This window comes from Gymnoscopelus braueri (genome assembly GCF_963280865.1).
Source record: "Gymnoscopelus braueri genome assembly, chromosome: 15".
Taxonomy (NCBI): domain Eukaryota; kingdom Metazoa; phylum Chordata; class Actinopteri; order Myctophiformes; family Myctophidae; genus Gymnoscopelus; species Gymnoscopelus braueri.
In genome coordinates this window covers 8,784,506-8,800,871 of record NC_137620.1, presented here as the reverse complement: position 1 = coordinate 8,800,871, position 16,366 = coordinate 8,784,506, and the positions used below count along the sequence as shown (strand labels likewise).

Below are 16,366 nucleotides of genomic sequence, written 5' to 3'. Positions count from 1 at the left end.
ATTTTCAAAGATTTTTATACATTTGAAAACTTGTGAATAGGGACATTCTGCACAATGAGTACTTTAAGTACATTTTGATACCAATACTTTTGTACTTTTAAATTTTTAATTCTGGACTTTTACTTGTAACAGAGAATTTCTACATTGCAGTATTGATACTTTTACTTAAGTAAAACATGTGAGTATTTTTCCACCACTGCCTGTCTCCATTGAGGGTTCTGTGTCCACGTCCCAATTGCAATTACTCAGGTGTAAGTAGTCACTGATTACCCCCTTCCCTATAAAGCCTGGCGCTCATTCATTTATTTCTGCTTGGCTCTCTATATGCATTGGCTTGTCTGAGCAAGGTAGGCAATGGATTGTTGTTTTGCTTTTAAACTTATTTGTTTAGACCATTGTATTTCTTTTTAATGGTTCTATGTTGGGGCACATATGCCTCAGTGTTGAGGTCGAGGATCAAAGGCCAAGAGGCTGTTTGTAGGCCAGGTGTTCGGGCCAAACCTCACCTAACCTGAGGTACGTGGAGTAATGTTGCCTCTGTATATATTGTCATTCTAACATAAATCTATACTTGTAGGCTTGTACTCCAGCCATTGTGCCCCTGTGTACTCCCCATTGTGCCCCTGTGTACTCCCCATTGTGCCCCTGTGTACTCCCCATTGTGCCCCTGTGTACTAGCCATTGTGCCCCTGTGTACTAGCCATTGTGCCCCTGTGTACTAGCCATTGTGCCCCTGTGTACTAGCCATTGTGCCCCACTCCTGCCATGCACCAAGTGCCCCTGCCCTATACACAGACCTTGACTGTTGAGGTGTTATTGCTGTGTAGTGTGTAGTAGTGTTCTGTATATTGTTTATAATGTATTTTTGATGTATAATTATAATGCATTGTGGGGGCTAACTGTTGCATTTTGCTTTATTTTATAGGCGTAGCTCCTTAGCTCCATTGCTGCCTTTGCCCCTTTTTTAGACCGTTGTTTGTATTGTCTTGTATTTCATTGATGACCCGCAACTGCCACTTGCTAATTGTCATTTCTTGTTACCCAGATAGTTGGAGGCGACTGCAGTCGCACTGTGGGGGAGAACTGTCTGGAGGGCAGATGTGACTTCTAGTCATTGAAATGAGGGCTCTTGCTCCCCTCCTATCCACTGCATGCTGTGTGTGTGGTTTGTAGTGTGCACCGTAGTGTGTAAGAGCTTTACAGTGATGTAGTGAAGTGTTTGAACCCTGACCCTACTAACCCCTCCAGCTCTCCTCCCCCTACAGTCTGACTGTGGCTTCTCCTACCAGCCTTTGCTGGTGTTCAAGTGTTTTGTGATATCGTAGTGCTTTTTCACCGTTTTAACATTAACTTGTGACTAATAAACTAATTAAATTGTAACTTCCATGTGTAGAGTATTCTATTTTTGTTTGGTTTAAAATAAATGCACTTCATGATCTTGAGAAACACGTCTCCGCTCCCTTCCTTTACAAACAAACCTGTGTTGCAATTCATTGTGGTTTAGCACTTTAACGGATTCCTTGGGTGAAACTCAAGATGGCGTAGTCACTAAATCAACTATAGTTTTAGTCGACTAAAATCATATGATATTTAGTCGACTAAACTTTGACAAAATGGGGATTTTTATTCAAAAAACTGATTAAAACTACATCAAACTTTGCTGTCAAAATTAACACTGAAGGCAAGAGCAGAGGAAGGCCAAAGAGGAGGTTTATGGATGCAGTGAGAGGACATGGAGGAGGCTGCAGTGAGCGAGGAAAGGGGACTCTCCACCAAACAGACTGGCAGTCTGTTGACAAAAGGTGGCATTTAGTTCAGCACAAACTGTCGGCCGACGTTAATGAGGACTCATTTTTAAAGGCAGTGTTGCCAAATTTTGTGAGAAATAAGGCCGGGTTTAGGAAAATATGAAACGCATGAGCACTTTAAACCTATATGCAACGGCTATTTGAAAATAGTTCTACAAGCTCGGCTATTTTCAAAAACTCACAACATTTTCATGAAGTGAGAACCACTGGAAACGAGCCTAAATAAGCAACTATACACTTTAGAAACGAGCCCAAAAAAACGCAAACGGAAACTATAAATTTTTACAAGCAAGACTCCAAAGTCTCTTCTAATAAGCCGACATGGCAACACTGATTACAGGGGGCAACAACCGTTTCTCTACTCGTGCTTTGATTCACTTCACTACCCCACGGCTATCGACCACTCTACAGGTCGGGACACGACCGAACCTGCTCGGTCGTTAATCGACGGTAATCTAGAAGTCCACGACACGGCGCTATCTACAACAGGTTGTTGGCAGGAGACGCTTTCCGATTTCGGTGCGGTGGAGAGCTGCCTGAAGATGCAGAGAATAGAAGCAGATGGCAGGTGATCTTCTGCGGCGAACCTTGATGGGAATTAGCCAAAAGAAGAGTATATCTCTGACAACTTTATACATCTCTCACATAGTAGCTATTCTGTTTTCTGTTTGCCGCTGCCTTTGAGTTATTTTTCTTTTTCTCGTTTCTTTTCTCTTCTGCTCTTTAACTGTATCTATTCATTTTCACTTTTTTTAAAATTATTAATCCTCTATGCAATGTCCCTCTGGGCACCCACCAGTAAAAAAAAAAGGAACATATTGATTTGCCTCTGAGGGGCACCACCTCCTTTTTTGTGTAGAAACAGGATATCGGTTGGCTCCCTCCCTTTTCTCCTGGGTGCTTCTGTGTTTATTCCTACTAATATTACATGTTCAAGGCAGTGGTACACACACACACACACACACACACACACACACACACACACACACACACACACACACACACACACACACACACACACAGGTGTACCTGGATGTTTCATGTTTGTCTGTTGTCTTTATAGAGTCACAACTAAACATTTTGTTCAAAGCTTGTTGGTCAACCACTTGAGAGACTCTGTGTATTTACATACAGTTTATTTAAACGGATCCCCATTAGCTGACGCCTTAACGTCAGCTAGTCTTCCTTGGGTCCAAGACATTAAAATAAATTAACAAAAATATATAACATATCACAGTGTATTACAATGAAAAAATATACTTAAAGTACCAAAAGTAAAAGTTTGAAAATAGTGTTTGAAAATAGCCGATCTACAAGCTCACAACGCGTCACAATGGGACGCGTTGTGAGCTTGTAGATCGGCTATTTTCAAATAGCCTAGGTATAAAATGGGGCTAAAGTGGTTAGTTACTGTAAAGTAATTAGTAACTGAAGCTTTCAAATAATTGTACTGGAGTAAAAGTACAACATTTGCTTCTGAGATGTGGTGGAGTAGACGTAAAAGTACTGAAAATTGGAAATACTTCAGTAAAGTAATTTTTTTTTTTTTGACTTAAGTACAGTACTTGAGTAAATGTACTTAGTTACTTTACACCACTGCTAGTATGTCACAGGGACTTGCCCCCCCAATCCAACCCTTGATGCTGAGGGCCGGCCAAGCAGGAACAATTATTTCATACTTTGGCTATAAAAAAATAGCAGATATATAAGCTCATAGTGCTGTGGCACCGAGTGCCGCAGCACTATGAGCTTGCAGATCTGCTATTTGTACGTAAACTCCACAAGTCCCCTGCGTCTCCCCCCGATTGACGCCGCTGTCCGGTTCAATTCCCTGGACCGGCAGGAAAAAAATCTGGGTGGGGAAGTGAATGGCCACCACTTACGCCTATACACGAATCCACGGAGCGCTGCCCTGGGCGCAGCCATTGCTGCGGTGTCAACGCTCCGTGGACGCGACACCGCAGCAATGGCCGCCTACAGGCAGCTACAGGCAGCGCGTCTGTGGATTCGTCTATAGGCTCCCCCAACACCGCTGAAGTGCCCTTGAGCAAGTTACTGAACCTCCAACTGCTCCAGTGGAGCTGCTCAGTGGCCAATAGTACCAGGCTGTGTGTGGTTGTACTGGTCAGCTCCCAGGTTTTAATGTGTGTTTTTGTCTGTGTGTGTCTATGTGTTATGTGTGTGTGCAGGACGTTGCTGGAAATGAGCACCTGTGTTCAGCTCCTTGGGTAAATAAAAGTAAGAAATATATAATGGTCTCATCTTATAGTGCTTGGTGTGGACGACAGCCCTTAACTCTCGATTGCCATGCAGTATTCTAATAGGCAGTGGTGTAAAGTAACTAAGTACATTTACTCAAGTACTGTACTTATTTCCAATGTTCAATACTTTTACTTCTACTCCACTACATCTCAGAGGCAATATTATACTTTTAATCCAATACAATTATTTAAAAACTTTAGTAGTTGAGAGAGAGAGAGAGAGAGAGAGAGAGAGAGAGAGAGAGAGAGAGAGAGAGAGAGAGAGAGAGAGAGAGATCCTCTTCTTAATGTCTTGCGTTGGAATTTCATGCTTTAATTAACATTGATACTGACCTACTGGCTATGCAGCGCGACCGGTTTGTTGTTAACCCCCCCACACCCACACCCCCCCCCCACACACACACACACACACACACACACACACACACACACACACATCACCTCTGCTCTCCTCGGCTCTTCGGATTAACATCTGATCTTATCTGATTAAATTCCTCTAGTTTGTTTCTCTTACGTAAATGTTAACCACACTGCGTAGGCTGTACTGACGGAAGCTAGAAGTGACCACAGTTTAACTGTAGCTTCATGATCTCTCTATAAACAGTCACACAACTGCCCATCACTAAGAACCAACACCAAAAGAGTTAAATAAAAGCTAAATAACGAAAAGAATGAATAAAAGGACAGGTATGTGTGTGTGTGTGTGTGTGTGTGCGTGTGTGTGTGTGTGTGTGTGTGTGTGTGTGTGTGTGTGTGTGTGTGTGTGCGCGCGCGTGCGTGTGCGTGCGTGCGTACATTTGCACAGTACTGATGCTGTACATAGTCTTCTGGCAATAATGATAATGAAAAAGTATAGCCACAAGTGGAAATTAACTGTGTCTGAGCACAGAAGATGACTATGAGAAGATGAAGATGAAGACTTTCAGAAGATGATGAATAAGAAGGAGATGGAAAAACAACAACAACAAAAACGATCACAGTGAATGGACCATTTCTCTTATATCATCAGTTATTCTAGCATTTGAGTCTAAGGCAGTGGCGTAAAATAACTAAGTGTATTTACTTGAGTACTGTACTAAAGTACACTTGAGGATTTGAGGATTTTTTACTGCAAAGTATTTCCCATTTTCAGTACTTTTACTTCTACTCCACTACATGTCAGAGGCAAATTTTATTTTACTCAATTTCACAAATTGTATTTTCACAACAATTATTTGACAGCTTGTAGATTTCGATTATTATCACAAAACATACATTAACATCTTCAGCCAATGCGACGCATTGTGAGCTTGTAAATCTGCTATTTTCAAAAGATTTTAATGCATTTTGAACTTGTGAAATGGGACATTCTGCACAATGAGTACTTTTACTTTTGGTACTTTAAGTATATTTTGATGCCAATACTTTTGTACTTTTACTCAAGTAAATTTTGATTACTCTTGTAACTCTTGCTTTTTTTTGTAACAGAGTATTTCAGCACTGCAGTATTGACACTTTTACTAAATGATTTAAGTACTATTTCCACCACAGGTCTAAGGTATAGACGCCCTCCTGGAGGTGTATGTATGACTAAATGAAATTTCAACCACACTTTCATAACAACTGATTTCACACCCGAGGCCCTCTTTCTATTATGAAAGGGTTAAAGAAATCCCCCTTTTGAAAGATGACAAATACTGGAATCTTTCCATTCCACACAGAAAATAACAGGAAATAGTTTATCACTTAAGGGCGCGCTCCCACCAAGAGTTGGCTGGCCGCTGTTAAACGCAGGTTGTGCGCGGCCACAGTTTTTTGCAGCCAGCGGATTCTAAAAAACGGGAGTGTCGCGCCTGTCACTCACTTTCAGGAGCCTCCCCGTAGCCCGCACCGCCTGTGCCTGCTGCCTTGAGCACCATGTTGCTTCCTGAGTCTTGAGACGGTCCGCCTTCGACTCACCCGATTGGACAGAGGGAGAAAATCAGCGCCTGCCTCCAGCAGTTTTATGCTTAGTCGCGGAGAGCAGATAAACGCAAGGTCTGCGCGACTAGCGGAAAAATCTGCTCTTGCGTGAATCAACGCATTTGCATTGACAATGCATTGGCAGATTCTGCAAACAGCGGCCAGCCAGAAAATAAGTTACTCTTGGTCTCTGTCGGGTGGAAACCTCATATGTCCAAAACTGTGACTTTTTAGGATTCAAATTAAAACATTGCAAGAGCGTGGATCTGCTACTTTTGATACGTTTGTGTGACGCTGTAGCGTGATCAAATAGGGCGTTAATTTACGCCCTACAAAAGGTTATAATAATATGGAGATAAGAGCTTTCTGCCCGACAAACAGCGACTTGCTGAATCCTTCCAGCATGTCTTGAATGGCACGTTCCTGGAAAGTGTCAAATGGCCCAATGCCCCCTGAAGCAACCGCACTGTTAGAGTGCGGGGCCCAACAACCAGTGGTGGAAAAAGTACTCACATTCTTTCATTAAGTAAACGTATGAATACTGCAATGTAGAAATACTCTGTTACAAGCAAAAGTCTGGCATTAAAATTTGACTTGAGTAAAAGTAGAAAGGTATTGGTATAAAAATGTACTTAAAGTACCGAAAGTAGAAAGTACTCATTATGCAGAATGTCCCATTTCAAAAGTTCTCAAATGTAAAAAATATAAGTATGAAAATCTTTTGAAAATAGCAGATGCTGCTATTTTCAAATGGTCGAAATGCCTAATGGGCTGAAGTGGTTAATGCATGTTTTGTAATGATAATCAAAATCTCCAAAGTAACTAGTAACTAAAGCTTTCAAATAATTGTAGTGGAGTAAAAGTATAATATTTGCCTCTGAGATGTAGTGGAGTAGAAGTAAAAGTACATAAAATTGGAAATACTCCACTAAAGTAAAAGTACCTCAACATTGTACTTAAGAACAGTACTTTTTTTTTTTTTTTTTTTTTCTAAATTTTTATCCCGCGATTTTTGTAACCCATTTTTTTCACCCGGTGCCAATTTCCTAAGTGATCCTGGGCGCTACACCAGCCCTACACCAGCACTACACCAGTCCCCCACAGTAGGGAGGCCAGGGCCGAGCTCATGCTTCCTTCAGGCATGAGAGCCAACTGAGTAGTTAAGAACAGTACTTGAATACATGTACTTAGTTACTTGACACCACTGCCAACAACACGGTAAGCCCCCCCCCCCCCCCAGCTAGGGCTGTCACCATTATGACATTTTACCTGATTGATTAATTGTCGTACAAATAATTGCGATGAACGATTTAATCGTGTGGCTTTTAGGCCTTGTAAACAAAAGTTGCACGGGGGGGCAGACATGACAAGAATTTAGACACACAAAGACATGGCCGATACGCAATAATCAAAATAAATAATGCACTGTATCATGGCCAAAATACGCCAATATTTTACACTCAAAACACGTCACATTACGTGTTGTTAGCTTGTCGATCGGCTATTTCCATACATATATTTTTAAATGTTTCAAAATGTATTAACCTTTCTCCACATGGAAAATGACTGCAAAAGAATTTGCGATTATCTCAAATAGGCCATTATGTAGTACAGTGGTTCCAAAACGTTTTGCCCGGGACCCAAACTAGTGAAAATAGCAGCTCTACAAGCTCACAACGCAGCACTAATGTAGATCTGCTATTTTCAAAACTGTGTCTTAACCTTTTTTTTCTCTTTTGGAATTGTTTTTAATTCATGAAACGTATCTTTAAATGTAGGAAACGGAGAAAAAAATAGATATTTACTCGCGACCCTTACGAATTTTCCGCGACCCAAAGATGGTCCAAACCCACTCTTTGGGAAACAGTGATGTTGTACTTGTGACAGGCCAGCAGACAGAAGACACATCCCCAGGACGGGATACCAACCCCACCCAAGGAATGGAGAAACTCACCGCACGCCCATACCGTGACCACGCCCAGGCACGCCCACTCTGCAGAGCCCCATTCAGACTTTAGTTTGATTGATTGATTGAATACTTTATTAGATTATTAGACAGAAATGTAAACAGCACGTGGTACAGTCAGACATTAAGGCTTAAAAGGATAACACAAAAAAAGTCCTGGGGATTTGTTTCTATTGTGGTCCAATGTATTCAATTCATCAATATAGCATAAAAATAATTACACAATAATACATGTCGTCAACAAATACAAAACACTAATATGTACAAAGGAGAAAAAGAAAAAACCGCGGCAGTGCATCCTTTCGATGGGAATTTACATTCCCACTCCCCTAGTGGTCTCCCGATAGATGTTTTTTCAGGACAAATTAGAAAGAAACCAGTTATTCACATCCTTTAATGGATGGTGGCAGGGCATTCCACATTTTGGTGGCAGAGCAGTAGAATGAGAACTTCCCCATGTTGGCTCTAAATTTGGGTGGTACCAGATCATGGTCTCTCCCTCTTGTGTTGTGGCTGTGGATGTCACTCACTTTGGAGAAGTCTCCCCTGTGAACACGCACGAACGCGCCACGAATGCTGTAACGCACGCCAAGACCCAAGTTGACCTCCCAATCGGACTAAGCTGGGACCCCGGAGAGAAAAAGGGCATCACCTGTCACTGCAACCCTATCGCCAGAGGAAACATTTGACAACGTGTTGTCATTGAACGTTTCTGGACAAAACGTTCAATGACAACGTTTCTGGACCACAAAAACGTAAAATGTTTAACTACATTGTATTTCAACTTTTAGGTTTATGGTTAGGTTTAAGGGATAGGTTTAGGGTTAGAGGTTAGGGTTGAGGATAGGTTTAGGTTAGGTTTAGGTTTAGGGTTAGGTTAACGTTTTTGGGACAAATGTTTTTTTCTGCAAAACATACTGTGACAACGTTTTCTCTGGCGACCAGGCTGGTCCACCAAGTGCCGGGGAAACAGGGAGACCCGTACGCCACCAAACAAACAGCCCACAGGAGCAGTGACCACCGGGGAGCCACAGAGCCACTAAACACCCAACCCAGCAGAAACATACTTAGGCTATCACTCACACCCCTTCCAGCATAATAAATAGATATGGGATGGCAGTGGATGGCATTCACACTCTGTTGAATTTGCTGTTGAACAAACAGGTCCGGTGTGATAAGTGAGCAAGGTTATCTAGAAATGGTTAAAAGAAAATAGAGACACTCTGCACACTGTAAAATGATAGCTAATAATAATAGCTCCTAGTCAATAGTTTTGTTACTTTTCGACCAACAAGGTCTTCTTTTTGTTGTGCTCTTTTTCTTTTAACAGATCTAGAAATGGTTGCCATACAATGTCAGAAAACGTATTTAAATTAGAAGGGTCACACACAAAATATAAATTTCCATCATGGTCATTTAGTCTGTGTAATGGACATAACTTCTATATTACGTTACTTCCTTCTTGTTTGATATGAGGTGTAGCATCCTGTATTGTTATGTGTGTTTATATGATATTCATATTAGTGTCCATTATAAATAATTTAACATTATGAATGTGCAAATAATAGCCTTCATTAAACTAGAATCAAGCCCTATAGATGACCTAAGCCTGTCTGTATGCAACTCCAACGAACGGTGTTGAGTTGGCAGAAGCGGACTTCACGCCGCTCAGTCACGGGGCTCAAGTGCGTTTGTATTGCGTTGTTTTAACCCTTTAAGACCGTGAAAGCATCTGTCACTTTAGATTTTAACCACTTTAACCATTATCTTATATTTTAGTCTACCTGAGTCTACTCAGGCTTTTGTGAGCACACCAGACAGTTTTTAAGTTGCTTGATTCAGTATTTACATATATGATATTCGATATATTTGATCAGACACGCCTCCTTCCTATGCAAACCCATTGTAACTTCAAACTCCATTTTAACCATGATAGATTCTTCAAAAACACCCGTCCTTGGTTTCTGGTGATTGATATTGTCCTTCTAATGCGTGGTGGGGCCGTGTTTTGTCAATTACTTTTGTCAATTACTAATGTTTTCATTTCCCCCAAAAAATTAAAAAAATTAATGAAAAACGTAAAATTGAAAAAACACGGCACCCGCGCATTAGGTGCTCTCAACAGCCCGACTAGACGTTAAAATGACCCTAAACATGTTTGAAAGTGAAATATCCCCATTCAAACCGGGAACGCATCTGTGTAACCGCTTTATCCATATTTTATACTTTGGCTATTCAAAAATAGCAAATATACAAGCTCAGATCTTGAGAAATCGTGGAAATTTATTTTGTGCAAATCTTTGCATATATATGTTTTAAAGCGATAACATTTTACTCCGATCTGTGCTTCTGGGAGGTCCCTGGTATAACATATTTTGAGATGGGGGTCCGTGGCCAAATACATATCATTTTGGGGGTCCTTGACATGGAAAAGGTTTGAGAACCACTGATATTATAGCAACATATGTTTTTTCAAAAAACTGTTACGATTTAGAAGACACTTGTAGAATCCCCAGAAGCAATGATTTGAGTTACCAATGTTTGCCTTAAAAAAATATATATATTCAAAGATTTGCACAAAATGTTCACGATTTTTCAAAAATAGCAGATCTACAATCTCGTAGCCGCACTATGAGCTTGTAGATCTGTTATTTTTGAATAGCCAAAGAAATCTAAAAATGACACAGATTCTTTCCCGGTCTAAATGGGTCAAGTATGAATTGACTGTGTGTAGGAAAGGAAGTGTGCGTCTACAAACACAGCATCTATGTAAATATTATAAAGCTTTATCATCATAGTCAAACATCAATAAAACGTCCCCATGCCGGGTTATTCCTCAGGCCAGGGGCGCTGGCATGGAAAATGACAAAGGGGGACACCGAAGGGAACGCATGCGCACTTGTGCGTGCATGCGTTCCCAGTGTTTTTTTTTCTGGGTTTGTTACTTTTTGGGTTTTTTGTATTAATTCGGTTCAAAAAATCTACTCTGATATGTAGATGTCAGAGGTTTTTTCTTTTTCTTTTTTCTTCAGCCCAAAAGTCTGCTGTAACCAAATGGACTGTCCCCACCTCGCGGCGAGCACCGGGGCGGGGGGACCCACCCAGCCTGGGTCCCCCCACCTTGCGGTGGTCGCGAGGTGCGGGGGACTGGACTGAATCTTTTTTCTTTCTTTTTTTCCCACATATTTTTTTTGGACTGGGCTGGATCATAGGGGGACACAGTGTCTTTTAATTAAACAGGCGCCGGCGCCACTGCCTCAGGCTGGCCGACGTCGACGGTGATGAACGTGTAGAGCGGGTGCGTCTCCTTCTGCACCACGGTGTATTGGACGGAGTTGATCCCGTCCGTGGCCATGGTCTTGTTGCAGTCCTCCAGGACCTTCCAGTTGGCCTCGTTCACCGGGTTGTGCACGTCTCTGCCGTGTTTGATCATGGTGTACCTGTGCAGTGGTGGAAGATAAGTACTCAAATGGTTTTACTTAAGTAAAAGTATCAATACTGCAATGTAGAAGTGCTCTGTTTAAAAAAAAAGAAGATATATATATATATATATATATATATTTACTTGAGTAAAAGTAAAGTATTGGTATCAAAATGTACTTAAAGTACCAAAAGTACCAAAAGTAAAAGTAAATATTTAAAAAAAAGTCGATCTACAAGCTCACAACGCGTCGCGATGCAACGCGTTGTGAGCTTGTAGATCGGCTATTTTCAAATAGCCTAGGTATAAAATAAGGCTGAAGAGGTTAATGTATGTCTTATAATGTAATAATTTATATCTGAAAAGTAACTAGTATCTAAAGTTTTCAAATAATTGTAGTGAAGTAAAAGTGCAATATTTGCCTCTGAGATGTAGTGGAGTAGAAGTAAAAGTACGGACAATTAGAAATACTCCAGTAAAGTAAAAGTACCTCAAAATTGCACTTAGGTACTAGTACTTGAGTAAATGTACTTAGTTACTTTACACCACTGGTACCTGGCGACCTGCTCGGACGGTCTAGACACGGCCATGCCCTTGTAGTGCAGCCTCATGTAGATGTCGTCGTCCTCCGTGCCCCAGCCCCAGTATCTGTTGGAGAAGCCGTTGATCTTCATGAACTGCTCCTTGGAGAGGGCCACGACCCCACCCACGAAGTTATGCAGCGTCAACCTGAACCAGAGGTGGAAGAAAAAAGTATTCAGATCTCAGTAAAAGTAGCAATACGCTGTTTTCGGGCAGAAAACTGAAAACTGTTTGTGTTTTTTCGTAAATTAACGCCCTGCGTCACACGAAAGCATCAAAAGTAGCAGATCCACAAGCTCTAAACGTGTTTTGACCTTGTAGATCTGCTACTTTTGAATTTGAGTAACAGTTGTGTCCAAACAGTTTTGGACACAATGAGGTGTCCACCCGACAGAGACAAATAGCATAATGTAGAAATTCTCAATTCAAAGTAGAAGTTCCCATATTCAAAAAGATACTTGAGTATTAGCCTATAGTACAAAATACCTGGAATGAAAATATTTACAGTGCCAAGGTAAAAGCAGTAGGCTACTCATTAGTCATTGTACAGGCTCATTTCACAATGGATTATTGTAATTAGTAATGCATTAATGTGTTCATCAGTGTAATATTGCAGCTGGTAAAAGTGGTACTGAATGACTGGGTAGCTTAACCAATAATAATGCATGTTTTGTATTAATACTCAAAATGTGTGAAATGTATCTAAATGTATTAAATTAATTGCCTCTTAGCGGTAGAAGAATAAAGTAAATGGAACTACTCAAGTAAAGTATAAAACTAAGTAGCCTATTACTGCAACATAGTGGTTCTCAAACATTTTCATGAAAGATTTTGTGCCAGGAACCCCCATAAAAGAAGCTTTCCCACAATGCCCCTGGAACCGACGATAATCGTTATTATCGTTTACCGTGCGCTCACAATAATCGTATCGCAGAGATTTAAATTGATCACGAATTTGTCCTCCGTAATACGCTAGGATGAATTAGCTTTTGCTGAGCTGTAAATTCAGTAGCACTTAAACCCCTCTGTACTTGATAAAACTGATCTGTAAAGAGCGCATTTGGTACGCTCTTACTTCACTCTATACAAATCAATTCATCAAAAATAACTCGCATCTACAAGCTCACATTCCACCAGAATAGGGATGCTGGGGGTTGAAGTGGTTAAAAAAAGTGGCATTTGGGGTTTTAAGCATAAATATCGCGATAATATCGTTAATTGCAATTAATCTTTTGCCACAATCATCGTGACATGTAATTTTCATAGTGTCCCATCCCTACACCCTTGAGGGTCCCTGGACCCCACTTTGGGGTGGCAGTGGCTCAGGAGTAGAGTGGCCGGTAGGGCGGCCGGATGGGAACCGCGAGGTTCCCAGTTCGATCCCGGGCTACCCCAGAGTTAGTGTCGAGGTGTCCTTGAACAAGACGCTGAACCCCTAATTGCTCCCGATGAGCAGTTTGGTGCCTTGCGTGGTTTGCTCCGCCATCGGTGTATGAATGTGTGTGTGAATGGGTGAATGTAATGCACAATATATGTAAAGCGCTATATAAATGCACCATTTACCATTTACTTTGTGAACTGGTGAAATGCAGTACTTGAGGGAATGTACTTAGTTTACTTATATCCAAAACTGACCTGAAGCCGAACTTGTCCACAGCCACGGCCAGGTGCCGGGGCTGGTCGGCGCAGCGGTAGGCGTTGCGGTCGTCCATGGGGATCATGTCCACATCGTGGAAGATGAAGCAGTCGTAGCCGCCGTCCTCCTTCAGGGCCTCCAGGAAGCCGGCGTTCATCAGCCGGCACTTGTTGAAGGTGCCGTCGTCGCCGGCCTGGTTGACCACGTACACGCCGTACTGCGCCTGCTGCCGCTGCAGCAACGGGTGGAGGTAGTGCAGCAGGTACTTCAGGTGGTGGTGCCGGTCGCGGAACGGCACGATCAGCGCCACCTTCTGGCGGCCCGCGCAGTCCTTAGGTGTGAAGCGACCCCCCGGCTGTGTAGGCAACACGATATTATTACAAAACGTGCAATGGATTCTAAATGTATCCCAGTGTTGATTTTAACAGCAAATTTCGATTTAGTTTTAGTCATAGTCTTTTGAATAAAGTTCCACTTAGTTGCAGTCATATTTTAGTCATCTGAAATGATTTAGTTTTTGTCTAGTTTTAGTCGACAAAATATCATAAGATTATAGTCGACTAAATCTAAAGTTGATTTGGTCGACTAAAATGTATTTTGGCGGTGCCTTGATGGCATCGTACTGGCTGATTTTACACTTGGTTGCATGCTGAAAATAGCCGATCAACAAGCTCACAACGCGTCGCAGTGCGACGTGTTGTGAGCTTGTAGATCTGCTATTTTCAGAGCACAACACCCGTGTCTCTTCTTCTCCACTAGTCCCTCTTTAACGTTTTAGTCTAGTTTTTATTTGTTGACAAAATTGTCAATATATTTAGTCTTAGTTTTAGTCATCTTAGCTTAGTTTTTATTTGGTGTTTATTTAGTTTTCGTCAGTGAAAAAAGGTAGTCGTTTTTCATTTTTCATCATATTTTTAGACTTCAAAATCAACACTGATGTATCCATGTGTCTCCCACAATTTTCAAATGTGTCCGGTCATACAGTCTGGAGAAACGGAAGCTCTGTTGATGATTAAGGGGGAAAGTGGATGCCCCAACTCCCGTCCACTTCCGTTTCGTCTTTACAGTCGCGCAAATGTATCCTAATATCAATCAAAATCATCTAAGCATATATAGCTTGCTGCTTAGCAGAAATGGAAATTAAAAAATGAAATAAAAGTAAAGATATTTTTAAATATATTTTCCAGCTTCCTGCCTCGGATTTCGGGAGGTGTAGTTCCACACTCTTTATAGCATTCGGAGATTGTGGAATAGTTGTCTGGCTACGAGAGACTATATTTAAACAATGTAGGCCAAACCACAACACATTCTCATTTTACATTTTATAAGAAGGTACAAACAATTTTTCTAATTCATTTTACACGAGGGTATTCAAACAAAGTAACCATATGTGCTATATTTGATAAGAATACTAGATGCTCCTCGGAGCACAGGTCTCCGCCAGGTCAGGTAGGTGCGCCAATCAGGCTGGAATGTGAAAAATCCAAGGGATCGGACGGCTCCTTCTTGATCACTTGACTAAAGAGATAATATGTACCGATTTGCATGATGTTTGGACAACATTTGTAGGAGTAATATTTAAAAAATTGCTTTGCAAAAATTGGCCTCCTGGTGGCGCTATGATAGGGCAATGTTGAAGCATTAGTATTTATTCCTCAACGTAGTGCGAATATGCTTGCAAAGTTTCACCGCAATTGGCAACCATTCATGATTTGTGGCATTTTGTTCAAAACGGGCCACTCCTGCAAACTTTAGATGTCAATCTTAGCCAATCAGGATGGAATATGAAAAATAAAAAGATCCGTCTTGATCACATGACTGTAGAGATCATATGTACCGATTTGTGAAATGTGGATAAAATCTGAAGGAGTAATATCCAAAAATGTGTTCTACATAAGTCGGCCTCCTGGTGGCGCTATAAAAGGCAGATGTGAAAAATGCAGGCCAAAGGTTTTTCCTTGGCCTCCAGGGAGTGCACATACAAAGTTTTACACAGATTATACAGTTATAGGTAAAAACACGAATCGGCCTGTTATAGCGCCACCATGAGGCTGATTTGACAATTTTCAAGTGGCATTTCTTCCTCGGCCTAGTAAGAATGTGCCTGCGAAATGTCACGGAAATTGCACGCTGTGTTCATGATTTGAGGCATTTTGTTCAAAACGGAGCGCTCCTGCAAACTTTTGAAGCCAATTTTAGAATGGAATATGAGAAATCTGAAAGACCGGTTTTGATTAATGACTATAGAGATACTGTGTACCGATTTGCGTGATGTTTGGAAAAAATCTGTAGGAGTATTGTCAAAAAAAATCTTTTGCTAAAAGCGGCCTCCTGGTGGCGCTATAACAGGCCCATGTGAAACATTTGGGGCAGAGGTTCTGAATTGTCATCCAGGGAGTGTTTGTGCACAGTTTCGCTGCGATCAAGCCAACGGTGCCGGAGATTAGCTGTCCACGGATGGACGGACGGACAGACGGACAGGGGTCAAAACATAGTCTCGGCCATGCCTTTCGGCCTGGCGGAGACAATAAAGCAGTGGTTCTCAAACTTTTTCATGTCAAGGACCCCCAAATTGACACTTATTAGCCCGCGGACCCCCCCTTTCAAAAGATATGCCAAGAACTCCCATAAGAGAAGATTTTTACGGATCTACAGTAGCAGTGATTTTCAACCATTTTAATTTCAAGGACCCCAAGTTTGACATGCTTTAGGGCTACGGACCCCCATTTAACACATTGGGTGCCAGCATTT

At 41.5% G+C, this 16,366-nt stretch overlaps 1 protein-coding gene across 1 annotated transcript in view; it reads right to left on the bottom strand.

Moving 5' to 3' along the window:
- Positions 1–11,157: 11,157 nt before the first annotated feature.
- Positions 11,158–16,366, bottom strand: part of LOC308101337 (beta-1,4-galactosyltransferase 2-like) — a gene marked incomplete at its 5' end in the record, with an annotated part of 7,167 nt that continues 1,958 nt past the window's right edge. Inside the window, 3 exons of the mRNA XM_080450761.1 lie at positions 11,158–11,416; positions 11,953–12,126; positions 13,615–13,970. Of these exons, the coding sequence (XP_080306887.1) occupies positions 11,209–11,416; positions 11,953–12,126; positions 13,615–13,970 (738 nt within the window). The 3' untranslated portion in view covers positions 11,158–11,208. The remainder of the gene's footprint in view (positions 11,417–11,952; positions 12,127–13,614; positions 13,971–16,366) is intronic.